Here is a 27,849-nt window from a genome sequence, read left to right on the forward strand (position 1 = left end):
GGCTGTCCTGGCTCTCTTTTGTGGTGGCTTATTATCAGTAATGGGGCAATGTAATGTGTGCCCAAGTTAGTTTTGAAATCTTTGAAAAGCAAGCATGATCTTTGTGATTATTAACAGAGTAAAATATTAGCCTGAAGTACAAATGAGCTTAAATGTTACAGCTTTGAACCCTATCTTTAAAAGGAGCTTTGGGGCGCCTGGGTGGCGCAGTCGGTTAAGCGTCCGACTTCAGCCAGGTCACGATCTCAGGGTCCCTGAGTTCGAGCCCCGCGTCGGGCTCTGGGCTGATGGCTCGGAGCCTGGAGCCTGCTTCCAATTCTGTGTCTCCCTCTCTCTCTGCCCCTCCCCCGTTCATGCTCTGTCTCTCTCTGTCCCAAAAATAAAATAAGAAACTTTGAAAAAAAAATTTAAAAAAATAAAAGGAGCTTTGTTTTTCTAATTTACCTATATTAATTGTATCTTTGGTAGGTTTACTGCTGTGGAACCGAGTGCAGGGATTTTGGCTAATTCATTCTATTCCCAGATTTCCTCCAGCTCCTGAAGAAGGCTATGATTATCCACCCACAGGGAGGAGACATGGACAATCTGGCATCTGCATAACTTTTAAGTACAACCAGTATGAAGCAATAGGTAACATTAGAGTATGTTAAAAAAAAAAGAGAGAGAGAGATAGCAGTGTTAAAGAAGGGATTTGGAAATGTATGAATAAATTTATTACTTCATCCGTTTCTCTATTCATTAACACTCTGTTACCTAGATTCTATTAGATTCTAACATGGGCGTTGCCATGGTGAGACCTTGAGCAGATTCACTTACTAGACCTTTGTTTCCTGATCCGCCAAAGAAGTCTTTGAAATTGATCAGGGGTGGTATTTTCAAATGTCTAGCGTGGCCTGGCAGGTAACAAAAATGGGTGAAACAGGCAAGCAACGCTGCATGGGCAGTGGGGACAGAGACAAACAGGGATGTTGACTCTCCCCTCAAAAGCCTCAGCTCTGCGATGTGGCTCTGCAGAAAAGCAGACCTAATGGTTACAGATCTCCATACTTTTCAAGAGAAACTAGGAATCTAGGGTGGGAGGATGTGAGAGAGTTGGGAAGAGAATATGATCTCAATCTTATTTTAAAAAAATAATTGTGGGGGCACCTGGGTGGCTCAGTCAGTTGAGCTTCTGACTCTTGATTTAGATCAAGAGTCTCTCGATTTGTGGGATCAAGCCCCACATCAGGCTCTGCCCTGACAGTGTGGAGCCTGCTTGGGATTCTCTCCCCGCTCCCCCCACCCCTCTCCCGCTCACACATGGGTGCATGTGCACTCTCTCTCTCTCTCTCTCTCAAAATATAATGAAGTAAATAAATGTGCTGACTACATGTTGCCTGTAGGCCACCAACCTGACAGCTCCAAGTCAGATGATCTTCCTTTAAGATCCCAAGCTGGAATGGCCAAAAATACTTGGATTTGGAAAACTATGGTGGGGGAGAAGGAGAAGTAGGAACACTATTTTATCAGTCACTTTTTACTGAGGAGGCTGCTAAATTGTGGTAAAGAGTGATTTACCTCTAGATATATGAGGTTTAGAATATGTTTTTCATCAAATTTTCATCTTATGGCAAGGATTACTGAGGCTCTCACCCAAGTTAAGTCCTAGTTTAACTAATTGAGTTCCTGTAATGTTTATAGAGCTGAATAGCATAGAGATTAGCTGTGCATGCTGATGAGTTGATTATTCTTTAAGCTGGATGATCAATACATGGGAGGGCTCTACTTTTGTATATGTATGTATGCAAGAAAAAAACATATGGTCTCCAATGCCAGACTGCCTAGATTTGAATATCAACTACAAGCTTTATAACCCTGCATCTGTGACAGAAATTCTCTATTAATTCATCTATATGAAGAGGATAATGACAAAAGAACTTACTTAATAATATAATTGCTATTAGGATTGAGTTAGTACACCCATATAAAACTTGTGGAATAACGCCTGGAAAGTAGGTAGCGCTCAATAAGGGTTAACTATTTTAACCAAAGTGATTTGAAGGCGATTGGCTTAAAAAAGAAATACTTTTGTTTTTGTTTTTGTGGTTTTTAATTCACACAAGATCTATAGTATCAACAAGTATTTCCATCTGTATCCTAATTCTCAATTTTTCTTTGTTCCTCCATTCAGATTCTCAGCTCTTGGTCTGTAACCCAAACATTTATAGCTGTTCCATCCCAGCCATCTTTCACCAGGAGCTCGTTCATATGCCCCAGCTGTGCTCCAGATCCAGCTCATCAGAGATCCCTGACCGGCACCTCACTGCACTTCAGTCAGCCCGGGGCCAAAAATTCCTCCATTTTGCAAAGTCTGGTTCTTTTCTTGACGGTATGAAAGACCATGATCAAACAATATATAACTCTGCTGTTGGACTCACTTTGGATTGTATAGCAGAACTGTTCTGATTATTTGGGGATGGAGAAGTAGAAGAGAAGGGAGGAAAAAGGAAGGAAAGGGAAAGGGGAAGTCAAATTAGTCCAAACGTTTGCCTGCTCTGCTTGAATAGCACAATTGCTGATCCAACCATGGAAATATCTCACAACCATCCAAGCCAGGAGTCCGTGAAAATTTGCAGTCCCCAGCCTCTGTTGGGCATAGGACCACAGTTGTCTCCTCCTTTTTTCCATTCCCTAAGCAGCTATTTTAAGACTCTTTTACTCTCAAGTCCTTTATATTATGCTGCCTCCTCATTCTCAGCCTCTCTTTTTCCTTCATAGAGAGAACAGAGATCACCAGAGAGAAACCACCTCAAGAACACACTCCACCCAAAAAAGTATGGGGGTTCCTCAAAAAATTAAAAATAGGAATATCATGTGATCCCATAATTCCATTACTGGGCCTTTTCCCAAAGAAACCAAAAACACTAATTCAGAAAGATATATGCAAACCTATGTTTATCGCAACATTATTTACAGAAGCTAAGATATGGAGGCAACCCAAGTGTTCATCAATAGATGAATGGATAAAGAAGATGTGGTGTGTATACACAATGGAATATTACTCAGCCATAAAAAGAATGAGACTTTACCGTTTGTGACAACATGGAAGGACCTAGGGGGTACTATGCTAAGGGAAATAAGTCAGAGGAAGATAAAACCATAGATTTCACTCATATATGGAATCTTAAAAACAAAACAAATGAACACACAAACGGAAGCAGAAACAGACCCGTAAATACACAGAACATACTGGTGGTTGCCAGAGGGGAGGGGATGGAGGGAATGGGCAAAATGGGCAAAAAGGAGTGGGCGGTACAGGCTTCCAGTTTGTGGAATGAGTAAGTCATGGGATGAAAGGTACAGCAGAGGGAACATAGTCAATGGTATCGTAATTGTGCTGTATGGTGACCAGATGGTGGCTCCACTTGTGGTCAGCATAGCATGACATACGGAGGTGTCGAATCACCATGTTCTGTACCTGAAACTAATGTAACATTGTGTGACAGTTATACTTGTATTTTTAAAAATGACTAAAAAGGGGCACCGGGGCGCCTCAGTTGGTTGAGCATCCAACTCTTGATTTCAGCTCAGGTCATGATCTCACGGATCCTATGAACCTTGTACCTATCGAGCTCTGCACTGATAGTGTAGAGCCTGCTTGGGATTCTCTCTCTCCCTCTCTTTTTGCCTCTCCCCCGCTCGCTCTAGTACTCTCTCTCTCTCTCTCTCTCAAAATAAATAAACATCTTTTAAACATGACTGGGGCGCCTGGGTGGCTCAGTCGGTTAAGCCTCCAACTCTTGGTTTTGGCTCAAGTCATAATCTCACAGTTTGTGAGTTCAAGCCCCGCATTGGGTTCCATGCTGACAGTGTAGAACCTGCTTGGAATTCTCTCTCTCCTTCTCTCTCTCTGCCCTTCCCCTGATCCCTCTCTCTCTCTCTCTCTCTCTCAAAACATAAATTTAAAAACATTTTTTTCAGTGACTAAAAAGACCACACACACACACACACACACACACACACACACACATACACACACACACCCTCAACAATCTTATCTGTTTTTATTCCTTTTCACGAGTTTCCCTTTATCCCAACAGAAGCAGTGCACCTCTTGTGCCTTGGAACCTATCCCAGTCTCAGAATACTTTGATTCAAACACTAGATCTCTTCTCCCTCTTCTACTTGAATTTTCCCACTCTATAAGCTCGGTCCCCTTAGCACACAAATATTCCTAAAAATCTTCCCTCAATTCTAGCTCCCCTATATCTCTGTTTTTTTCTTTTCTTCCAAATTTCTTTCTAAAAGTCTCTTCAGGGGGCACCTGGCTGGCTCAGTGGGTTAAGCATCCGAGTTCAGCTCAGGTCATGATCTTGTGGTTCACGGGTTTGAGCCCTGAGTCAAGCTCTGTGCTGAAGGCTCAGAGCCTGGAACCTGCTTCAGATTTCATGTCTCCCTCTCTCTCTGCCCCTCCCCCACTCATGCTCTGTCTCTCTTTCTCTCTCTTTCTCTCTCAAAAATAAATAAACATTAAAAAATAATTTTAAAAGACTCTTCATGGGCTTTCACTTGCTCAATGCTCCTTCACTGTAGTCTTTGCATCTCTGTCTGTAGACACTCCAATCTCTCCCCAGTCACCAGTGACCCTCTTAGTTGACCTCAATGTCTTCCCTCCTTTCTTGCTACCTTCCTTCCTTTTATACTAGATAAAATTTACTGAATGCTTACCACTTGCCAAGCCCTGTATTAGGCACTAGAGATCCAAAAATCAACAGGACAGAAATAGCCTCTGCAGAATTTGGCACTGTTAAAACCCTTTCCTTCCTGAAACACTCTCCCTTCCTGATTTTTGGGAGTGTGCAGTCTCTTGGTCTTCTTCCCACTTCTCTTAAGTCTCTTTAACTAGGTCCTCCTCCTCTGCCTACTCCTTAGGTGACTGGGTTGCCACGTGGTCTTCCACTCTTCCTTATCTCATTCTATATACTCATTCTATGCAACTCCAATAAGCTTTCAGGCGATTCTTAAGACCTCTGGACTGACAGAGCCATCAGTATTCAATAGTGGGTGGGACATTGCTACCTGGGGGTGGTATAGCCATGCCAAATTCAACGTGCCAAACTCATCATTATTGCCCACAAATCTATTCTTTTTCTTATATTCTGCAGAGTCAACTAAGGACTCTAGATCCCTCCTTTTTCTTTACTGCTCTAGCAAGTCATCAAATTCAATCAGTTCTAGGTCCTTTAGTAACACTCACATTTATCTTTTCCTCTCCAAGCTTTATGCCACTGCCTTAGTCCATGCCTGTGTTTATTGTCACAATTATTGTGACAACCCTGTGTTTTCCCTATCTCCAATCTAATACACCTTTCTCAATTCATCCTGCACGTTGCCTCCCAACTGATATTTATGATCAAAAATCAGTTTCTATTATCAGTTTTCCACTAACATTTCTCTAAAAATTCTCCCATTGAGGGGCGCTTGGGTGGTTCAGTCTGTTGAGCATCTGACTTCGGCTCAGGTCATGATCTCATGATTCATGGGTTGGAGCCCCACATTGGTCTGTGTACTGATGGCTCGGAGCCTGGAGCCTGCTTCAGATTCTGTGTCTCCCTCTCTCTCTGCCGCTCCTCTGCTCACCCTCTGTCTCTCTCTCAAAAATAAACATTAATTTTTTTTTAATTTTCCCCTTGATTTCAGGAAAATCCAAACATTTTGGCATGATGTGCAAAGAGCCCTTGAAGCTGGCCCCTGGTTACTTCTTTAGCTTCATTCTGTCTAAAGATCTTTTCAAGACAAAAGCATATATTGCTCTCTTGTTTGTGTGGAACAGAAAACATTTTTAAACGCCAATATCACCTTAGTGATAAGAACTTTTATTTGCATAACACTTTAGCACTAACAAAATGTTCTCCCATCCACTATCTCAATTATGTTGTTATTATTGTGCTCATGACATCCATATATCAGGGGTGAATGATGATTTCCATTGCTGAGGATATTTTCAGGGACTTATCTAAGTATAAATACTAACCTCACTATCTTTCTCCCTGTAAACCCTAGACATCTTTGCAGCCTGGATGGCTCAACGGTTGAAGACGCATTTGCTAACAGAAACCTGGCAGCGAAAGAGACAAGAGCTTCCTTCAAACTGCTCCCTTCCTTACCATGTCTACAATGTCAAAGCAATTAAGATATCTGGACACTCTTATTTCAGTTCTTACCAGGATCATGCCAAATGGTGTGTTTCCCAAAAGAGGACCAAAAATCGCTGGACCTGCATTGGAGACCTAAATCGGAGCCCATACCAAGCCTTCAGAAATGGAGGATTCATTTGTACCCAGAATCAGCATATTTACCATGCATTTCAAGGATTGGTTTTGTATTATGAGAACTGTAACTAAACTTGGTGAAAGGACATATGTACCATTATTTTCAGCACTGACAATGGGTCTTCTTCCATTAGATCCATTCTTTATATACTAAAAGCCTGTGAGTATACTTATAGTCACAAATCATCAAATAAAATGCTTTTCTACCGTGGTCGCCATTTTATCTTCCATTTAGTGAAAATTTATCTACTTTGCAATTATATGCCATAAGCATAAATCATTATACATAGCCAAGTGAGAATTGAAGAAATGGAAGAAAAAAATCTTCTTGACTGTTCATGGATTGACTGAACATCTCCTGGATTAACTTCATCTCCCTCACAAAGACTTCTCTGACTCTTCTACTCATCCCTTGTTGAAGAAAAAAATCTCTCTCTGTACCTCATGCTACTCAGTCATATTCCTCTTAGAGCTCTTTCACTGGTTTATGGTTAAGTCTTATTTATTATTCTTGTAGTTGCTCCTTACTAATCATATGATCTTAGGATATTCACTTGAACTCTCTAAGCCTTGGTTTTTTTCATCTATGAAACAATGTGTAGATATGTTTAAGCACCTAGCACAAAGCCTGGTGGGGTTGACACTTAAAAATACTGGTGGAATTTGAATATGAATCTCCCTCCCAAGTTAGAAAAGACAAGAGGAAGTTTAGAAATGAGTAATATTTTTCAAAAAAAAATTGTTAAGTCAGATTAGGAGAAGTAAAACAACCCACCAAATTGGGGTCAATAAAGAAGCCATAATCAAATCTAACAATCTTAATTCTGTGTGTTTCATTTTGAGAGTTCTTATCCCTAAATATGACTATTATATAAATAAACAGCAATAAACTCGTATTAAGAACTAACTGCTTAAGAAAATTTGAAATATAGTTCTCAATTTCAAGAAAATTGCAATTTAACAAAAGAAATCACAATAATTAAAGCCAACACTTATTAAGCATTTACTATGTAGTAAACAGTCAACCCACATCTTCTTATTTGATCTTCATAACAATGCTACATAGTAGGAATCATTATCCCCATTTTACTGACAAGGAAACTGAGGTCTACAAAGCTTCAGTAACTTACCCAACATTATAGAAGGTCTATCTGACCTCTAAGGCTATGCTCTTTACTTATATTCCAAGAGACAATAAATGAAAATGATGCAATATAGGATAATATATATATGATGTCTTAATACCACCAAAATTCATGGGACATGATGGCACTAGTTCAATGAAAAGCAGAAAAAAAGCTAAGTTTGTCTTCCCGTCGGAAGCAAAGATAAGCTAAAGAAAGGCCTGTTGAATACTAGCTGGCTAAATTACATGCTTGAATGTATGAAGAGATTTGAAAAATATGTTTTATTCTCACATAAAGTATCTGAGTATAAATAATTGCAATAAAATAGGATTAAAAGAGAAACTAAACATATAAGATCCTGGGGTGCCTGGGTGGCTCCATCAGTTGAGCATCCGACTCTTGATCTCAGCTCAGGTCTTGATCTCAGGGTTGTGAGTTCAAGCCCCACTTTGGGCTCTGCTCTGGGCAGGAAGCCTACTTAAAACAAACAAACAAACAAAAAGTACAAGATCCTGACTTTAATGGTGAAAAGGGTCATATCTTAATCCAACAGCACAGATAGGAATTAATGAAAATGAAAAAAAGAAAGCAAAGATCAATTGAATAAGAAATTCTATTGGACTGAAAATAAAGGTAAATCCAGTCCTTCTAGAAAAGTGGTTTTATCTCAAGCTCAAAAGAAGAATCTAAAGAAGAGGAGAATCAAAATCAGAATCTGTACAATAAAGAGTATAAGAATGTGACAGAGAGAAAACAAAGAAGTTGCTGGCCCACTGGCAATGCACACTAATGATGTGCTTCCCACTGAAGCGGAGCAGAGAAGTGACTAGACCTTCCTTGAGGAAGGAAAAAATGCTGGAAAGGAATTGAACAGCCTCAGTAGTTCAAGAATATCAAATACTGACCTTGGGAGGAAAGAATGTGTCTTGCTTGGTGTTGGTAGTTCCTCTAGTCATTTCTTCTCCTCTTTGGGAGATAAAATAGTGTATTTAACCACAAACTAACCAAAAATTGGTTTAGCTTAATGAGACTCTTAGTAAATGTCCAAATATTTGAAACTGTGTCAGTACTCTTTCTTATTCTTTCCCATCAAATCCTTCCTATGGCTTCCTGGGAAAGTACATTTACCACGCCGTGCTACAATTGTGTGTAGCATGATTGTGATGTGCTAGAAGCAGCTACAACAGACTAAAGAAACTAGTATCACTATCTTTCTCAAGCATATGCCAAGGCTTGTTACCCAGTCATGCTGATTCCTATAGAGACACTGGGGAGTATCTTCAGAATTATAATGTCATTGGAAGGAAACTGAAACATTTGAGATTATAGGGGATGTTTTCATTGATTCCCTTTGGGAGGAAGAGGAGGATATGGGAGATAACGATGAATGAAATTTAAATTCTAAACCATGTTTTAAAATACTGGAATTAAAGACTCATGTCTAAGATGGGAGTGTACTTTACAAACAAGTGTTAGGTTGTGTTTGGCTGGAAACTACCTAATGTAATTCCAGAGAAAAGAAATTGAACACAGAAATAGACATATGGCAATAATTAGGGTGGAAGATGGCAATCCTGACATCGAAATTCTAAATAATGTCTGCTGTGCCTTCCCATCCTGCTTAGGTGTGAGCTTCTTAGAAAAGCTATTTTCCCCAGTCCATATCATGCAACCCTTTCCTCTCCAGCTCCAAGTGACTGGACTGAGTGAGCTTGTGACACAAAAGAAAATAAGCCTTATGGCATTCCAAGGCAATATGATTCAGAGAAGAGTTTGAAGTAGGGGTATCAAGACTGAGTGTTGGGGTATGAGCACTTGATGTGGGGGGTCATGTCCATTGGAGATCAGATCACCATTGTCTGCCTTGTGCTTGCCGAAGCAGAGAAGGGTGCAAATTCACCTCAAGATCAAAGGAGCACAGAATGATATCAATTCCAAATGTCCAGATGTCAGATGAGTTCCTTGTGGAGCCCAGCTCTTCTCCCAGTCCCATATTCTATGACATATGACTCTGTTCTCCCATTAACTAGCCCATTTTTAGTTTAAGTTGGCTTGAATACGTACCTACTTCTTGCAGGCAAACAATTCTCATCTAAGTTATATAGAAATAAGAATGACAGTTGTGAATGTAGTGTCAAATCATTTCAATTAAAATAATGACTGAGAAATGGGTCATTAAACAACTCTCAAAGTCCCGCAATCTCAGATGTTTTACACACTAACACAGAAGCTGGGTTACAAAGGAGGTACACTTGAGATTGTAGCACGACATGACAAATGTACATTCACAGGAAGAATTAGGAAGGATTTGGTAGGGAAGAATAAGAAAGAGTACTGATTATAGTTTCAAATATTTGGACATTTGCTAAGAGTCTCATTCAGCTAAAACAATTTTTGGCTAATTTTTGGCTAAATACACTATGTCATTTCCCAAAGAGGAGATGAAATGACCAGAGAAGTTTCAACTCAGAACCTAAGACTTGCAAGCAAGGAGGAGTTCACTGATGAAATGAAAGTAATGGTGCCCCAGGAGAAAAGTGTCCCCAGATGATCATCAGGGAAAGAAAAGTTGAATGTAGTTCAAGTTTAGGTAGTATGAGATTGAGGTACAGAAAATAATATGGTTCCATGGCAAAAGATTCTAAAAGGATATATAGCTCAAGAGATTGAGAAATCATCAAAAAGAAATTCTGACTATGTGATTTCTCCACGAGGAAGAAAGGGAGAGAACAATGTAATTACACAGCCTGCTTTCTACCAATCTCCTCTATAACAGGTACATCTAAAACATGGGAGAAAAAGCCCATTGAACAAGAAAAATTCTTTAAAGTGGCACCAATCTGTTCACTGAATTATGTGAAACTGTACTATGAAACTTATTGCAAAAAAAAAATGCTAAGGCTAACAAAAAAAAGTTTTGTACTTACATTTAATCACAATTTACATTGGAATTAACAGGAGTTTGTGAATGTCAAAAACAAAAACAAAAACCTTTGTCTCTTTTATTTCTGTCTTTTTGGTAAAGATGCTTAGTTTGGTATTAAAACTAAAAAGGTAGAAAAAAAAAAGTGCTCAGGGAGAACTAAATCAAGACCTCTGCAAAGCAATCTTAAGAGAGCATACAGCTCCCTACAATGAGTTCATGTTTCCAAGCTCAACAAATCACAGTGAAAATGACTGAAAGACCAGAGAACATTAAGTAAACACAGAAGACAGACAAATGTCACTTTAATATACAAAATCAGATGGAACATGTGTTCTTAAACATAATCCCCGGAATGTTTCCGTGTGCCTCTTTAAAGGGCCAAATTTTAAGCACTTACAAAGCCATCAACTAGACAATCTGCAGGTGTGAGCACGCACTAGGTTCTCTGTGGGTCATTTCCCTTTTCTACAAAAGTTCTAAGACCAGTGGATAATAAGATTGCAACAGGTATGATATACTTGAGCAGCAACAAAACAAAGGTCGCTCTTGATATCCTTATGGTCAAGATGATAGCATTGGGTGAATGTGAATACAGTCCATTGAACTTATGCATTATTCAAAGGGTGGTAATAGTGGATTTGTGTCAGTGTGAAAGGAGGTTCATGGTGTTATACCCAAGCACTTTTCCCAATTTATTCCATCAAACATACTCTGTATTAGATCCTGTGATGAGCAAAAGGAACAATGAAGAAGACAGTCTCTGCCCTTATAAATATTATACTTAAGTCTCTCCTTAGCCTTGCTCCGTAAACATTTTTAGATGAATCTGGTGAGTATTCAGAAAATACATTTATTAAATTGGTACATGACCAGCAGGTAAGAGGAATAGCAGATCCAGCAGATAAAATTGCCTCCCAAGGGGACTTGAAAGGCTGGTGTAATGGGTTAAACCAAGTAATACTAAACACAATAAAGATAAATATAAGACTCTTCCCTTGAATAATAATAATAAAAAAAAAAGGGGGGGGGCACCTGGGTGGCACAGTCGGTTAAGTGTCCGATGTTGGCTCAGGTCATGATCTCACAATCTGTGAGTTTGAGCCCCACATTGGGCTCTGTGCTTACAGCGCAGAGCCTGGAGCCTGCTTCAGATTCTGTCTCTCTCTCTCTCTGCCCCTCCTCTGCTCACGCTCTGTCTCGCTCTCTCTCAAAAATAAATAAATATTAAAACAAATTTAAAAAAAAAAAAAAAAACCCTGCACGATGGCCATCACAGAGGTATAGGTTGAGGGAGGTACAGTTTAGTAGCAGATGATATAGAAAACGATCCAGGGGTTTTGGCCAAAAAGTCATTATAACTGGCTGCAGAGAGAAAAAGAAGCTAATAAAATCTTGAGATGTGTGAGTAGAACATGTATTAGAAAGGATAAGGAAATAGACAGCCTCTATCATGTGTTGGTGACCTAGATAATCACTATTATAAGGAATACAGAGTGGAGGATGAGTAGAAGACATTGGCCAGAATAGTATAGTTCCCGAGACAGCAGAAAGAACGGTGGAAGGAAATGGGAATGTCTATCCCTAAAAGGACTCACTGGGGACAGGATAGATTTCTTCAAATATATATTCTGTGGAGGATAGCCTACATTTGTTCCCTATGACATTTAGAGGCAGAGTCAGGACAAAGGAATAGAAAACAGAGTAAGCCATATTCAGCTCAAATTAAATACAAGCTGTGTTATCCAAACCTCTTGCTTTGACCCATGAGCTCTACAGCATATACCCCAGGTTCACTCTCCAGCTAGTCTCCCACCTTTCCCCCACCCACTCACTGCACTTCACCTACTGCCATTCTTCCTCTTCCTCAAACTCTCCAAACTCACCCCATTCCTCAAGGCATGCCTTTACTGTTCCTGCTGTCTGAAAAACTTTTCTCCCATATGTGCACATGGCTGCCTTTTTCTCATCAGTGAGGCCATCAGCATTGAAGTAATTTCTTAGAAGAGGCCTCTTCTGGCCACCCTAAGTTAGCATCTCTAATGCAACACCCTTTATTTTATTTTGGCACTTGTCACTATATGATATGATCTTCACGAGGGAAAGTGGAGTTTTACATCCTGTTCACTGTCGAATTCCCAGTCTTTTTTGCCCTGTCTGGAGCACTGGGTGTGCAGTAAATATGAGTTGAATGAATGAATATAAAGACGGCAAGATCTGCCTAGACATGCGTTTGAGTGCAGAGCAAAAGTTTACTGGGAAGGCTGTGATAGAGGGAATCACACATAGATTGAGAGGTAGAACTGGATGATCTTAAAGTCCTTTTCAATGCTGAAATTCTATAATTAAGCACTAAGTCAAGGGATGCATTATAATTTCCCTAACAGTTCAGAGAAGGGTAATTAATGAAGATTAGAAGAGTCAAGAAGGATTCATTGAAAAGGTGGAAATTAAGGGCTCTTCAAGGACAGGTGGAATTTCAACAGCTGGAATTGGAAAGAAAGATGTTCTAGGAGAAAGGAATTGTATGAGCAAAGTCTCAGAGGCAGACCTGAGGAGAGAACCACGAGGAGTTAGGCTCAACTCAAGAAAATGATCTGCTTTGGGAACTTGAGAAAAAATGAAGTTAGTCTCTGATAAGATCTGAGCCTTGAAACTGACTTAGACTAAATGATGTCCCTTCCATTCTAAAACAGTTTATTTCTATTCTATTCCATTTTAGGAGGATCTGACAATAATCCTGATGTGAGAGACGAGGTCCTGACCTAAGATGGTAACAAGTGAAACAGGAAAAGATCAACGTGAGAAACATTAAAAAAGAAAGAAAAGAACAATCTACCAGGAATTCGTTTCTAAATTAGTAGGTACTCAACAAATATTTGCTTCTGTACCATGAAAAGATCCCATCACTGAACACTGGCAAGATAAATACAAGCCTTTGTGTAATGATGATCATGGATTCACACAGTCTCTCACCGAGATTCCTTTGTCACCACTATCCTGCAGGTGGCCAGCTGATCGTGGTCAGGTGCAAAAGATGTCTTCTATTACAAAAGGGCCTATATGGCTATGACCTTATTAGAATCACGCTCCATCTAGACCAGTTGTTAAACCTTCTGTGACCAGGCCTATATGAGACAGCACCATAAAGGGATTAAAATGATTTCTTATCCATCTTGCCAGCACTTAGACATACAAACGAATGCCATTCTTTCCAATTAATCACTTTAAAAGCCCATCCCTTAGTATCATTCTTCCCACCCTTCCTGACGTTTCTCTTTACAAAAGTCTTTCAGAAGCCACACACCAGCCAAACAATTAAAATGTCTCATCAGTCTCTGTTGAATCTCCTTTGAAGCATCAATACAGTTCCCTGCTTTAGGCAGTGATGGTCCGAGATCAAGATCCCTGCTGGCCTAACCCCTTTTCATGCCCTTTTCCTTGTTAACTGGTCTCCCTTTCTTCTCTTTGCACTTGACTCATTTATTTCTAACATTGCTTGATTTTTGTTGTTTTTCCTCATTTCTTCTGAAGCTTTTTGAAAGAAATATTAAATATGTTAGCGTTGTTGAATGAATTCAGGATGCTACCCCTTCAGAGCCCAGTTAAATTTGGGAAGTAGCATAGTACGGTATAACAGCTCGGAAATCACATAGCCCTGGTTTGAAACCTGACTCTGTCGATCTTGAGCAATTACCAGCAGTGTGACCTTGAACAAATTATTTAACCTCTCTAAGCCACTTTCTAAACTGGAGAACAAGAATGTTGATAATAGGAATGAGATAATCTATGTAAAACACTTAGTGCCTAGCACATACAAAATTTCCCCATTTTCCATTTTAAACTATCAGAACAACAAATATTAACTATATGAATTAATCTTATTACTCCAGAGGTTGAGGGAAAAGCAAAAGCTCTGCCTGTAGTGCATTCAAACCACAACTTGGTTCCACGAAGAAATCGGTTTAACAGGTTGGTGTCAATGGAGTAAAGGAATACAGAATGCCATTTATTTGAATTGCTCCCTTTCTCCATGGTGATAGTGTTTTTTCAATAACAAATAGGCAAATAAAAGCCAGTCATTTTTTACTTTATCTCACGCTTAAGGAAATCAGGAGGAAATGAATGCAATATTCTCAGGGAAGGGGAAGTACAGGCATAAACCCTACCAATGTGCATGAAAATTCTTCGCAAATGCTTTCAGTACAACATTAACAAGCAGACGAAAGGGTGCTGCTGCCATTATTTGCAGAGTAAACAGGCATGAGGCCCTTCAGGGGAGCAGGGCTTTGGAGGCTTAAATTCCAGTTCCGCCACTTTCCAAGCAGCCTCGGGGGATCTACTGAAACCCTCAAAGCCTTGATTTCCTCATCTGTGAGATGGAGAAAATTAAGAAGAGTAGTAATATATGTGACATTGTTACACAAGGAAAGCAGGCAGTTGACATTGTCTCCCTACTCCCTTAGGGCAATGTTAACTAAATAAAACTGGGTGCTCTGCTCAGGGTTTCTAGGCTGCATCATCTGAAGCGTACGTGGTACTTTGGTACAAAGGAAGACTTTGTATCTGGATATTAGGCAGGCAGGTGTTCAATAAATATTTGATCATTTGTTTTGGCTTTAATGGAAGTGCCTTGTGTACCCCATAGCTAGTCTAGGATCTTTTTTATAGCATTTGTAGGCAGGGAAGTCACCAGCTTCCCAGGTCTGCACCATATTCCCCTAATCCCAAGATCCTGTCTAGTTCATTCACTACTGTCATTTTCCCATAGTCTCAAAATGTTTGCCGTGGTTCGGCAGGAGAGACATTCAGGAACGCAATCTCTTTTCTACGTTTGGACTGTGTGAAGCTTCCACTATGTTTAATTATCACTCTATGACTGGAAGGTATTTCAAACAGAATTGAAGGAGAAGGAGTAATGTAAATGATTGTCCTAAACATTCAGTCGGTATGAATGTCGCATATGTACCACCTTCTGAAAAAGGGGGCTGTCTCACTTTTTTCCATTTGGAGTGAGAAGATTGTTGTAACCTCTAGAGGCTACTGATGCACGAGGGGGAGGGGTAAGCTGCTGATTTGGGGGAAATGGGTTGTTCTGAGCAACGCTGGGTCAGCTAAATGACTAGGGTGTGTGTAGGTGGGTGGATGAGGGAAATCCTTTAGAGCTCAGGGAGCAAAACAGGCAATGGAAATCCCATACTTTGATGCATATGTTATGGGGGAGAAATACAGCCATCAATTTTGAAATGACTTCGCCTTATAGATAATTTTTTTTTGGCATTTCTTTCCTATTTTCAATCAGAGTTTTAATTTTTTTTTCTTTTTTTAACTTTTTTGTTTCAAATTTTTATTTAAATTCTAATTAGTTGACACATAGTGTAATTTTGGTTTCCGGAGTAGAATTTAGTGATTCAGTTTTAAATATTTTTACTTTTAAAATACATTTTTGCAGCACATACTAATACAGTTGAAGCTTTGTGTTGCCCTCTGACCACATTCCTCATCCTCCGCAGAGGTAACCACTATCCTGAATATTGGTTAATCTCGTGTTTGTTTTTCTTTGTTTTTACCATATGTATATACTCTTAAACCATATAGTGATTTGTTTTATGTGGTTTTGAACTTTGTTTCTTCTGTTTGGGGTTCATTGAGCATCTTCAAACGTTTACAGTCTTAATTAAATTTGGGAATTAAAAAGAATAGAAAATAAAATAAGTTTTTTCTTTATTAAAAAAAAGATATATGTTCACTGAAGCACATTCCAATACACAGATAAGCAAAAGGAAGAAAGTACAAAGCGCTGCAAAAGAGCAGTTGGGGGAGGTGGTATTGACTAGAAGGGGCGTGAAGAAACTTCCAGGGGGAGATACAAATGTTTTGTCTTGATTGGGCTGGTGATTACAAATGTGTATACATTGTCAAAATTCAAGCTGTATGCTTAAAATGAGTGTATTTTGTGTGAGTGTATATAAAGTATTCCTTATAGAGCCAGTCAATATTTTTTGAAGTACTTCTGTCCTCACCCATACAAAACTACGATTAATACCCTTACATACATTTTTTAAAGGATTTTCTTTGTGTCTATGTATACACATATCTATGTATATCTATATGTATCCATATATCTATATATTTGTTTGTTTACACAAAACATGGTATCATTTTTTTTAACAAATGTAAGTGGTTCTTATGAATTTTAATTTTTCACTCTCCTACTTGGAAGTAGATTTGACCACCATAACCAACTGCCCTCATAAAGCTTTATTACGTAACACCCAAGGGAAGAAATTGCTTTGCGGAGAGAGAAACAGGAAACTATTTTCACTTTTTACAGGCTCCAGGATCTCATTATTGACGATTTAACAATCACTGCACGCATTGGCTAGCAACACTTGCCATTGATAATTTAATGACAACTGACTGCCGAGTAACCCACTGGCAGTTGCTACCAATAGCCTTGATTGCATCATAGGTGCCTCCGTAAGTGTGATTCCACTTACATGTTTGTGCCTGATGTGCAACTATACAAGCCTCTGCATCTAGAGTTTTACTAGATATTTTAAAGGAGATGACAACAGAAAAATCTAACCACTTCCTCCAGAGGCAAAGGAATCCTATTCCAAAGGTAATTGAAAGACAGGGAAAACTTTATCTCTACCCTCCCAGAGTCCTCAGCTGGGTCTAAGAATTAAACTGACATAAAACACATTAACAGGAGAAAATCACACACATTTTATTTAGTATGTTTTATGTGACATGGGAGTCCTCGTAAGGAAACAAAGACCCAAAAAAGTGGCAAAACCTAAATGCTTTTACACTAGGTTGATCATTAGAGACAATTGTGGAAGAGTTACTAAGAAACTATGGGAAGGTTAAAGGAAGGAAATAATCATTTTAACAATCTGTACAGAATTCTCTCAGCTTCGACTACCCAATTCTGGTGATAAGAATGTTTCTTTCCTCCTGTTCCCGGGAAAACATCTTTCACATGGGAGTTTCATCTGCTCTTAGGAAGAAAAGGGAAGGTCAGAAGCATCCTTCCTGCACTTGTTTTTCAAGTGCCTTTAGATCGAAATAATCCTCTGCCAAAATGGCATATTTCGGAGTGAGTTGTGGTTTCCTTCATAATTCTGAAACCCTGAATGCCAGCTCCTTCTTGTCTATGGGAGTCCTCAGGAGCAAGGAAGGAGCCAGAGAAAGGAGAGTCAAACCATCCCTGCAGTTAATATGGATGTCAGCGTACGGACCCAATTGCAAGGGAAGCGGCAGCAATGAGCACCTGCCTCTACCTCCGTGCGCATGTGCGCGCATGTGCGCGCAGGTAGGCTGCTCCGCCAAAGGAAGAGGAGGGTTAGACAAAGCTTCTGACTCCAGGGTAATCTGTCAGGGGTTAACGGGTTCCTAGAGAGCTGGAAAAGAAGCTGTAAAAATCTAGCCACTTCTACCAGGGACCAAATAATTTGGCCCCGTTGACAGGAAAACAAAAACAGAAATAAAACACCAGTCCTTTCGTGACTCATTTACAGCAGTGCCCAGTCGCTCAGGACCATATGCGGATGAGGGTTTCATGAGAGCCTCCTGATGACTCAGGTCTATCTCTCCACCTCCAGGAGGAAGACGAGTGCCTGGTGACCAACGGGAGGCCGATCCAAGCTGCGGGGCTTGCCAGGTGTGTCCCTATATCCAAGAAGTCAGACTTGCGGCTTCCTCAGCTCCCACCTGAAGCCTGCGTGGGGGCCCCGAGACGGGAAGGCCCAGATCCTTGGGGCCAGGGGTCCGCGGGAAGGCACCTGAGAAGCCACACAAGTTGTCCTGACTCTGTGTCTGTGCTTTGGGGTTGGGGGGTGGGAGCTGTTCTCAGGCCCTCAGCCAGCAGGCGTGTACAGAGTGAGGGCAACACATGAGAAGCAGGGAGTCAGGACGCACTGACAACAGCAGAGAAGTGACAAATGACAGGGTGGGAAGACAGAACATCTCTAGATTTACAGCTGTCTGAAACCACTTAGTATTGGGCTAACAGCCCTGAGGACCTCAGATGTTCCTGAGGGCATGGCAGCATTATAGCATTGGGCAATGACTGATGTTCAAAGTGAATCATCAAGAAAAGGTCAAATTATGTTCAGAACATTTTGTTTAAGAAGGCAAAGTAAAGCATTTTGGAAAAATCAGTTTTCAAAATAAAATGTTTAAGTCACCATGTAAGTTTGGGTTGTGCTATGTGGCTATTCATAGTACTTCCACTTAAAATATTAGTTATATTCTATGTTACCATATTAAAAATCCCACGTGGAGAGAGTTGATTTTTATCTTATATAGGCTTACTGATATGCAAATATATATACACATATATACCTATTTCTTTTTTATTTTTTTATTTTGAGGTAGAGAGAGGGAACCAGGAGGGAAGGGGCAGAGAGAGGAAGGAGAGAGGATCCAAAGTGGGCTCTGTGCTGACAGCAGTGAGCCCAATGCAGGTTCTGTGAGATCAGAACCTGAGCTGAAGTCAGATTTTTGACCTATTGAGCCACCCAGGTGCTGCTATACCTATTTTTAAATATAATCCCATATCTTCCTACCTCCTTTAGAACCTGATGCCATTATTTATCTCCTCCCACGTTATCTGTCAGCCACGTGCTCGCGACTAGATCTTTCTCCTCAGCATATAAGCATGTTTAGCTCTCTCCCACTTTGAAAACAAAACAAACAAACCTGCCTAGGCCCTACATCACCCCACGCTCTTCCAGAATTGACCTATGCCTTGCCTTTCCTTCATAATCAAACTTTTAGGAATGGGCTGAATCTCATGGCCACTTGTCCAAGGAATCTTCTCTTACTAATTTCCAGTGCACTCTACTTAAAGTTTTAATCTTATCTTTACACCTTTTCATTTGCACATTTCACTGTGCCCCCCTTCATAAGCCATGATTTCCTCCAAGTCCCTGTGGTACTGCTCTGCTTTATTTTCTTCCTACCTCCTTTCAAGTTCCCTTTCCACCTCAGTGTCAATATTTCTCACGGTTCCATCTCTGGATCTCTTTTCACTTGCAACATTCTCCCTAGGCAGTCTTATCCACTCTTGCTTTGATGACACCCATATATATATTATTGACAAAGTTCTCACTTATGTGTGTGCTTATGTGCAGGTGAGTGCGTAAAACAGTGCAGTAAATATCTCTATTGGAATGGCACTTAAAATGTCCTATATTCAAGACTCTTTTCTGCTCATCAGACCTGCCCCTCTTTTGTTTTTCCTGTTTGGGAACTGCTCATCCGGTAACCCAACTTTGGAGACATTAGAGATTCTTCTCTTTCCTTCCTCTACTCATCCAAACGATTACCACTTCCTCTTGATTCTGCTTCCTTAATACCTCTTATATCTATCTCCTCCAGACTGCCTCCTGTGTGCTGCTTTACTGGATGTTAGATCAGGGTACTGCTTCAGTACTCACCTTCACACTTCAGGTCTTGATTCCTGAACTTCGTGCTATACTCCTGGGCTTCTCTTTGGAATTTTGCATTTGGTAATCTGGATTTATTCTCATTCACTACCCAAGACTTGAGATCCTGGTCCTGTTGTGCAGGCCAAAGACCACCCCTCCCTTTCTCTTACCACCACCCTACATAAGGGGGAGAGAAACAGGATAATTTCTCTTGATGGAGGACACTCCCTCACAAATAATAGCAAAATCATAAATAATTTGTTGTTCTGTATTGGAATTGTTGGTTCCTTTGTTGTCTTCCCCTTTATGCTCTGAATTATTTTATAGTTCTTGACTGCTATTTTTTTTTTTCAACGTTTATTTATTTTTGGGACAGAGAGAGACAGAGCACGAACGGGGGAGGGGCAGAGAGAGAGGGAGACACAGAATCGGAAACAGGCTCCAGGCTCTGAGCCATCAGCCCAGAGCCCGACGCGGGGCTCGAACTCACGGACCGCGAGATCGTGACCTGGCTGAAGTCGGACGCCCAACCGACTGCACCACCCAGGCGCCCCTTGACTGCTGTTTTCAATATCTACATAATCAGTGGGCCTGGTTCTATTATCTGTCTTTTCCCTTGATCATTACCCACATTTTATTGCCTCATCACATCTATTAGTTTTATATCCTATACCAAGGATTAGACATAAAAATATCCCAGAGAGTCCAAGTGTTATATTTCATGAGGGGAGGTCCCCCCACTTCTCTGTTAGGCAGAGAGGGTAAGGGCTTGGCTCCTTCAGTTACACGAGAAATTGGGATGTGTTGGGCCCGTGCTGCAGTTTAACTAAGCTTGCTCTACCTGTGACCAGCCCCTGTTCCCTGGGCCTAGCTCTCCTGGCCTTGTATTTCCGAGCTTAAGAGTCTTCATCTCGTCAGCCCTGACCAGATTGTAGGAGATCCTGCTCTGTCCTTCAGAAGTTCCAGACCAGCTCTTCGGCCTACCTGTCCCCCACAACTTCGACTGTTCTCCAGTGAATGTCTTGAGAGACTAGAAGCATTTTGAAATAAGGTTCAAAGAGCCCAAAGGGTCTTTGTTTCCTAAGCATTTCAAGAGTGGAGTGTGTCTCTTAGAAGCTTTTACCCTAATTCCACAAATACGTTATGGGGGAAATCAGCCACGTGTTTGAGTCTTCCTCCTCCTTATCTGTCACACCGTCCCTATCCGTCATATCATCCCTTTATAACTGCTAAGACATTTACTGATTTTTCATTGCCCCAGCAGAGGTTCTCTGCCTAAGCAACATCCTCACCAAACACTCTGAATCAGCAAAGGCCCTTCGGAAAAAATATCAGATGGTGTCATCTCACTTTGCAAAGCATTCTACTCTCTCTGGAATTTTAGTTTATGTAATCCTCAGTGATTCCACAGCAACCCGATGTGTTTGAAGTACAATTTTCTGTCAGTTATACATCATCCTAGTTGTACTAGGAGGAGTGTTGGTCTTCTGTGACCTATTACATTTTACCCAGAAAAGAAAGTCCTATATAAGACTTTTTGATACCTATCTCAGTATTTTGTGCATAATACACCATAACATGCCAAGTGACTTTTAAATTAATTAAGAAATCATTTAACTTTTCTCAGCATCATTTCCTTCTAGTAAGAGAGTAATACCTTCCATAAATTTAATGTGTAATACGATACAAAATATTTTCAACTCAAGAAAGAACGTGGTCCATATTCCATACTCATTTAATTCTCACAATACCTCTTCAGTAGGATTTATACTAATGACGAGAAGGATAAAGATAGCTACTAGTTACTGACTACTTATTTTGTGCCAAACCCTATGCTAAGTAGTTTACACATACATACATTATCTTATTTAATTCATATAATAAACTGGGAGGTAGGTATTTCTCTCCCCAATTCCAGAAAGAAATCAAGGCTGGAAAATGTTAAGTGACGTGTCTGAGTGCTGAAAAGTGATCAATGAAAGAGTTGGATTCGAATACTGCATGTTTACCTCCCAGTCCTGGATATTTTCCACTGCACTTTAGCTTTTTGTCTGGTATGGTATCAGTTTTCCTATAGGGTTCAACTAACAAGCCTAACATTCTTCAACCTACGATCTTTCCTAAGTACCATGTAAATATAAAATATAATTATGAAGAGCTGTCCCAAGATGATACTGAAAACAGTTAGAGTTGGGTGCCTCTTATTGATAGAGATGGTTTTTTGCCTTCTCCAGATGACGTTTCATTGTCTGGTCTCAGATCTGGACAGCAATAAGAATTGGTAGGATGAATGAATACTTAAGATTAGAGATGTGTCTGTGGCCATAGTAATGAGTAAACCTAACCTCGCAGGTTAGGTTAACCTCTGAGTTAACCAGCCATAGATCAAGTGGCTCAAATTGCATTCTTTGGTGGAAGAACATATTGGTAAAAATGAAAGCTGTTCTATTTGTTTCTTTAAAATTCTCTACCTTCAGAAATAACAATCTTAATGTCATATTGAATTATTTGTTGTCATTTGGGAAAAGAGAAAGATTTACTGAAAAAAAATCAGCCATTTTAGAAACTAAGTGAATAAAATATATGCTTTTTTATCATATTGAACTAGATTTCTCTTTATTCAGAATCATGTATATTTTTTGCCACTTATTTCCCTCAAAATGCTTACAAAAAATTTTGATGCCATGCTTCTATTCAAGGTACAAATAAGACAAGGGAAAAGTGAACTGACACAGTGTTTTAATCAGGTGTATTATTAGATAAGGATGGGTGTGTATTATAAGCTTTAGTTGAAGCATCGTCGTTAATTCTTTCCTTACAAATTGAGCATGGGAAATAGGAGATACAAACTTCTTCTCACCAGATAAGAATTTTAGAAAGTAAATGCTTATCAAGAGTCCTGGATTCTTTATTATTTCTGCCTGTAAGCTATTATTGTTCTTAGTGAGTGGGTGGAATGAATAATTATTATAAACAGTGTAACACTTTCAGAAAAAAATTGTCTTCACCTGTTTACTTTCTGTGTGTATAGATTGCATATACAGAGAGAGATTTCATATTTTTTATTATAGAGATATAAATATATCTATTTAGCTATATGTATATATATACACACACATATACACATACACATGCATGTACTCACACACACGTGGAGTACACATGCACTATACATGTCAAATGAGATCTTTAGTGTAAATTATTGCATAGCTATTTCTTGATCTTTCAAGATGTTTTCAAATCTATTATATCATTTCCTCTTCATAAAACGTTTGTGAGATTAATAAAAGAAGAAATCATAGTACAAAGAGTTGGGTGAAATATATCATCCGTGATCACGAGCGGAATCCAGATGAGAACTTGGTCTGACTGTTCCTTTTCACGGCGCTGGCACCCTTGCTTGATAGGATTCACTCCAGCTGAGTGTGGGAAGGACACCGCGTCCCCATTGCGATCTCCTTGAATCCATTCACTCAAACAAAAGGTCATTTTAGACAAAAATCTGGTTTTGACTGATTTCCTTCACTGTATTGGCCAGTTTGAGCAAATCAGTGTCTGTTTCTGTGTCACATAGACACTGCCTAAATGCTGACCAGGTGCTGTAACACTAGCCTCCGTGACCCATTTAAAAGCCTATCTCCTGGACTAAATAAACACCTCTCTCTCTCTAATTGGAATGTGACCAAAAGGCAAGACAGAGAGGATGAAAAGACAGCAGATGACATCTTCTTAAGCAAACACTATTGAATTACAAAGGCGAAAAAAAAAAGCTATTTTTAACAATTGCAACCACGAGGGAGCAAATGTATTGATTGTATCATTGTTTTTTTCCTTCTCATTGCTAGGATGTGGTCTATATTAAAGATAGTTGTTGCCTTGGTAAAAATCTTGCCAGAGCAAAGTAGTAGTGCTCCCCCTGCTGACCAAGAAGCCAGGTTGTTTTTTTTTTTGTTGTTTTTTCAATCCAAAACAAAACCAAAAAAAAAAAAAAAAAAAAACCACTAAAAACAAAGGCGATTAGACATCTTTAGTAAAAAGATTAAGACTTTAAATGCAAAATTGGTAAGGATATTATAAACTTACTGAAAGAACACTGAATATTTTCTTTCCTGCTAGGTGTGACCAGAGGAGGCAAATTTTGACCAGGTGCCAGATTTCTCCCTGCTTGGGGCTATTTCTTTGTTTCATCTCTAACTCAGAGTGAGTCTGGAAAGTAAGACCTTTTTCACCGTGATAATTTCAGCTCTTTGGGTGACATCTGAGGTTCTGAAAAGGCCGGAGGCAGGGAATTGCTTATAATATTAACCAGTAACTTTTGCTCATCACCAGGTGCTTGTAATAGAGGAAAGAGAGCAAGAAACAGAACTCCACAAAGGTTTTAGTTTCTTTCACCATGGAAATTACTGAAAGTCCAGACAAGTGATAAATGGTAAGGATTGGGTGGTCAGATTATGGAGGGGCAGATGCCCCTCCCTGAATTTGAAAGGCCTGTAACCTGTCCAGTCAGTGATGACCAGAGGGACTAGGGTTCAAGAGAGGGGCTGGGAAATGAAGTTACAGACTTGAAAATCATCAACCTTTATGTCAGAGTTGAAGTCATGGGTGTGGGTGAGGTCATCAAAAGAGAAAATAGAATGAAGAGAAAAGGGCTCAGCATGGGAACTTGGGGAACATCACCAACAGTTAAAGAATGGGCAGAAGAGGAGAGCCATTAGTGGAAACTGAGACAGAATCCTCAGAGATTTTGGAGGAAAGCCAAGAGAAACTATTATCAGCTTGACCAAGGAGGAGAAAATTTCAAGAAGGGAGAAGTCAACAGTGTCAAAAAACCAAAGGGAAACCAAGAAGTATAAAAACTTAAAAAAACCATTGGCTTTGTTATTTAGGAGGTCCCTGGTGTCCCCGAAAGAGTACGGTGGTGGAGGGGAAGACCCCATTTGAGTGGCCATTTGAATGATAAATGAGGACGCAAAAGTACTGAGGACAAACAACACTATGGAGAAATTTGGCAGTGAAGTAGAAGAGAGAAACAGGGTGGTGCCCACAGGAGAGAGTGGGGCAGGAAAAGCTTCCCTCAGACCAGCTGACTTGAATATGTGTGGAGGTTAATGAGGAAGAGCCAGTGAAGAGGGAAAGACAGAGGAGAGAAGAATGAATGGTTCACAGATTCAAGAGAAGTTGGGAGGGGAAAGGATCAAGAGCACAGACTGAGTCTTGGAAAAGAGTAGAATACATCTTCTTCTGGGACAGCTGGACGGCAGGAAAGGACGTGCCTTCTGAGTGGTGGTCGGGAGTGGTGATTTCCAGAGGACCACACTGAGATGAGGGTCTCAGGAGACAGGTAAAGGTTCTGTGCTAGAGCAGTTGCTATATGAGAAAAGGAAAATCAAACCTATTAAAGATTTGTTGTTTTTTTTTTTTTAATTTTTTTTTCCAACGTTTTTTTAAATTTATTTTTGGGACAGAGAGAGACAGAGCATGAACGGGGGAGGGGCAGAGAGAGAGGGAGACACAGAATCGGAAACAGGCTCCAGGCTCTGAGCCATCAGCCCAGAGCCCGACGCGGGGCTCGAACTCACGGACCGCGAGATCGTGACCTGGCTGAAGTCGGACGCTTAACCGACTGCGCCACCCAGGCGCCAAAAATAAATAAACGTTGAAAAAAAAAAAAAAAAAAAAGATTTGTAAAAGACTCCCTGGGCAGTACAGAGGGGACAGTAGGACAGCAAATATAAACTGAAGGAGAGTAGCATTTCTCCAGCAGTTACACGTAAACCAAAGGCATGAGAAAAAAAAAATAAGTAGGATGATTCAGAGTTATAGATTGCCACGGCCAATGCAATGGACAGAGAGTATTGTCTTGGTGAGATTGTGGCAGTGAATATTTGGCTGTGGTATGCAGGAGGAACATGAAAGGAAATGAAGATGGTGTGAAGAAAAGGGATAGGGTGGAGGCTGACAGTTTGGGAAAATAAGATGAGATCCAGAGACCAGAGACATCAAAGGGACAGAAAAACCCATTTAATGGGAGAGTAAACTTAGAGGTTAAAGGACAGAAGCTGGAGTCTGAAAGGGGTTTTGATAACTTGGGATCTCTGGGATAAAGCAATTGTTGGTCTATGAATTACTGGAGGGGAATGTTCCTGAGTCTCTATGAGGCAGAATGAAACTAAGAGCCAGATACCAAAACCCTCAGAGAATTTCCCATGGAATGTTGCAAGATGAACCTAAATATCAGGTTATAGTGATTACAAAGATGGGAATCTATAATAGGCTCCAATTTTTTAAGCTCCTGCTATGTACCAGGCACTCTGTGGAGGTAATTTGTATATATTATCTCATTTAATTCCCTTTTAATTGTTGCTACTCTGTGAGAAGTTACTCCCATTTTACAAAAGATGAGACTGAAGCTCAAAGAGATTAAGTGATTTTCCCAAGAATGCTCAGGAGTAAATGGTAAAGATGGAATTCGAATCTTTCCCAGGCTATAAGCACTATAAAGTATGATTTAGTGTTACGCCCCCGGCAGCTAACAACACCAAGCACGTTTTAGGAGCCTAAAAACAAATTGTTAAGAAAAAGAAAAGGAAGGAAGAGAAAGCATAAATTAATGACAAAAAAAGAAATGAAAAAAGGACTTGAAAGTTCACGTGCTTTCTCCACTACCCCATTGCCTTGCCAAAAGGGTGTGGTCTAATGGGATGACAAAATCTAATTACAAGCAAGAAAAAACAACAGAGCCCTCCCCTTCTTCCCTTCCTCTTCCCTCACCATTAAACTTAAGATTTCATTTTATTTCTTTTTTAAGTTTATTTATTTACTTTGAGAGAGAGTGTGCATGTGTGCAAGATGGGGAGGGGCAGAGAGAAGGAGAGAGAGAAAATCCCAAGCAGGCTCCTTGCTGTCAGTGCAAAGCCAGATGCAGGGCTCAAACTCACAAACCCTGAGATCATGGCCTAAGCAGAAATCTGGAGTCGGATGCTTAACCAACTGAGCCACCCAGGTGCCCCTTATTTTTAAATCAGAACCTAAACTGAAGGAAATTGCCTACAATCAAGCCTTCCTGATTGTCTTCTATCTGTCCTAAATTGTCATGTGGGCCACGCAAATAAAACAATATGTTCTTCTCTAATGTGGACCTTTCCAAAAGCCCATCACCACTATCAGCTTCGTGCCAATCCTCCCTCCACTTCCGTTAAAGTAATGAAAATAAGCTTAGATTCCTCCGAGGACAAAGATAATTGATCTGAAAGGAAATGCAGCTGGATTTTGCTGGTCAAAAGCAGAGGTGAGAATGTGAAATGTTTGGTGTCTTTGTAAACTCACAGGAAAGCGCTTTCCCACCAAAGTCACTGGAAAGGAGGACATTTTCCCAAGTCTCTGTTTTTGCTTAATATTTTTAAGAGTGCAATGTTCTAACGAGTGAAAACTTAGCACTGAGGTGCAGGCTCCTGGAATAGTTTCAGGGACCCTTCTCCATCAAACCTAGCCTCATGACGCTCACGAAGGGTGTTAAGCCTGTGACCACCAGGGGGCTGGCCCCTCGCTCTCCAAGTAAGTTGGGGGCAGGTAAGTAACAGCCTCAGTTTCATTAGAACAGAGATCAGACCTCCAAGAGGCTGGAAGAAGTACAAAATGAAGCTCTTGGGCAAGCCCCATCTAGCATACCAGGCCATTTTCAGAGGTCTTTGTGGCAGAGTGTTTCAATGGTCTCTGGGCTGCTCTGGGATGTGGAGGGGGAGAGGTTGGGGGAGGCCGGGGACTGATTGCCATTCTGTCTAGCACGGCTCTATGCTTACTTGTTTTATACACTAGATTTCCAAGTAAGGCTTCTTTTAAGAAAAGGTCGTGCTAATTAAAAACAAACAAACAAACAAAAATGGAAAAGCTGTAAGGTTCTTTCTAGTTTTATTTATTTTTTTTTTGGTGATTATATTTTTTTAAGTAAGAAAGTCAAACACCCAATAGGGAAATGGGCTGCAGATGAGACCAGGCATTTTATTTTATTTTATTTTATTTTATTTTATTTTATTTTATTTTATTTTATT

The 27,849-nt window shown here is 40.1% G+C and overlaps 2 protein-coding genes across 5 annotated transcripts in view; one reads left to right on the plus strand and one right to left on the minus strand.

Moving 5' to 3' along the window:
• The window catches only part of DNASE2B (deoxyribonuclease 2 beta), a 76,191-nt gene extending 69,669 nt beyond the window's left edge, over positions 1-6,522 (plus strand). For 3 of the 4 annotated variants that reach the window (XM_040470791.1, XM_040470793.1, XM_040470790.1), the window contains 3 exons: positions 469-630; positions 2,171-2,368; positions 6,043-6,522. In XM_040470791.1, the coding sequence (XP_040326725.1) occupies positions 469-630; positions 2,171-2,368; positions 6,043-6,383 (701 nt within the window). In that variant the 3' untranslated portion in view covers positions 6,384-6,522. Of the gene's footprint in view, positions 1-468; positions 631-746; positions 901-2,170; positions 2,369-6,042 lie in introns of those variants that run through there. The other variant, XM_040470794.1, reaches the window with a different exon arrangement.
• The window catches only part of LOC121027381 (uricase), an 81,476-nt gene that overhangs the window by 41,686 nt on the left and 11,941 nt on the right, over positions 1-27,849 (minus strand). The window lies entirely within an intron of this gene.

The sequence above is a fragment of the Herpailurus yagouaroundi genome, unplaced genomic scaffold (genome assembly GCF_014898765.1).
Source record: "Herpailurus yagouaroundi ecotype Mexico unplaced genomic scaffold, PumYag 77, whole genome shotgun sequence".
In the NCBI taxonomy this organism is placed as follows: Eukaryota; Metazoa; Chordata; class Mammalia; order Carnivora; family Felidae; genus Herpailurus; species Herpailurus yagouaroundi.